This window comes from Zalophus californianus, chromosome X (assembly GCF_009762305.2).
Source record: "Zalophus californianus isolate mZalCal1 chromosome X, mZalCal1.pri.v2, whole genome shotgun sequence".
Classification (NCBI taxonomy): domain Eukaryota; kingdom Metazoa; phylum Chordata; class Mammalia; order Carnivora; family Otariidae; genus Zalophus; species Zalophus californianus.
Window position 1 is genome coordinate 30,921,561 of NC_045612.1, and position 1,234 is coordinate 30,922,794.

The following is a 1,234-nucleotide window of genomic DNA, read 5'->3' on the forward strand; positions in this document are numbered from 1 at the left end:
TCTCCCAGCCCGTGGCTTGTCTTCTTGTTCTCCTGACATTGTCTTTCATGGAGCAGAAATTTTTAATTTTAATGCTAGTGTATCAGTTATTTCTTTCATAGATTGTGTCTTTGGTGCTGTATCTAAAAAGTCATTGCGATTGTTTGTGGTGTCGGCGGCCGCGGGAGCCGGACCGCGACACTCGCCGGGCGGGCGGCGTGCGGCGGGCGGCGAGGGTCCGGAGGCCGCGGGCGGGCGGCGGCTAGCGCGAGCCGAGGGCGGCCGGCCTCCCGCGGCCGCCGAGCCGGGATCGCGCGGCAGCCGGAGCCATGTCGGTGAACATGGACGAGCTGCGGCACCAGGTCATGATCAACCAGTTCGTGCTGGCCGCGGGCTGCGCGGCCGACCAGGCGAAGCAGCTGCTGCAGGTGGCCCACTGGCAGTTCGAGACCGCCCTGAGCACGTTTTTCCAAGAAACCAACATTCCCAACAGCCACCACCACCACCAGATGATGTACACCCCAAGCAACACACCTGCCACACCGCCCAACTTCCCTGACGCACTGGCCATGTTCTCCAAGCTTCGTGCCTCCGAGGGCTTGCAGGGCAGCAATAGTCCCATGACGGCCGTGGCCTGCTCCCCCCCTGCAAGCTTCAGCCCCTTCTGGGCCTCGTCCCCACCCAGCCACCAGGCCGCCTGGATCCCGCCCTCCTCCCCCACGGCCCACAGCTTCCACCACCTCCACCACCCACAGCCCACGTGGCCCCCCGGAGCGCAGCAGGGTGGCGCCCAGCAGAAAGCCATGGCTGCCATGGATGGCCAGAGATGAGACTGGATGCTGCCAGGCGCTGGGCTGGAGCTGGGGGCGGGGGGAGCAGTCCAGGGTCGTGGGGACACAGAAGGGCCGGGGTGGGGGGAGTCGGGGCCGGTGGGGGTTTCCTGAAGATCGCACTGGAAGATTTTATAAAATAATTTTTGTGGGTTGGGGGGGATAGTAAACTTCCTGAGCCAAAAAAAAAAAAAAAAAGTCATTACCATACCACTGTCATCTGGGTTCTTTCCTATGTTATCTTCCTGGAGTTTTACAGTTTTATGTTTTATATTTAGGTCTATGTTTCATTTTAATGAAGGGTGAAGGGTGCAAAATATATGTCTAGATTTATTTTTTCTTTTTAAAGATTATTTATTTACTTATTTATTTATTTAAGAGAGAGAGAGAGAGAGAGAGAGCATGAGCGGGGGTGGGGGCAGTGA

General features: G+C 57.4%; 1 protein-coding gene across 1 annotated transcript; it reads left to right on the forward strand.

The window, feature by feature from the left end:
- The first annotated feature begins 287 nt into the window (after positions 1-287).
- On the forward strand, positions 288-855 carry LOC113930619 (UBA-like domain-containing protein 2). Its single transcript, XM_035725501.1, has one exon. The coding sequence runs from the start codon at positions 309-311 to the stop codon at positions 807-809; it is 501 nt and encodes a 166-aa protein (XP_035581394.1). The 5' UTR covers positions 288-308; the 3' UTR covers positions 810-855.
- The last annotated feature ends 379 nt before the right edge of the window (positions 856-1,234 follow it).

Excerpts from the sequence above, each read along its gene's own strand:
- LOC113930619 (XM_035725501.1), top strand. The coding sequence starts at position 309 with ATGTCGGTGAACATGGACGAGCTGCGGCACCAGGTCATGATCAACCAG.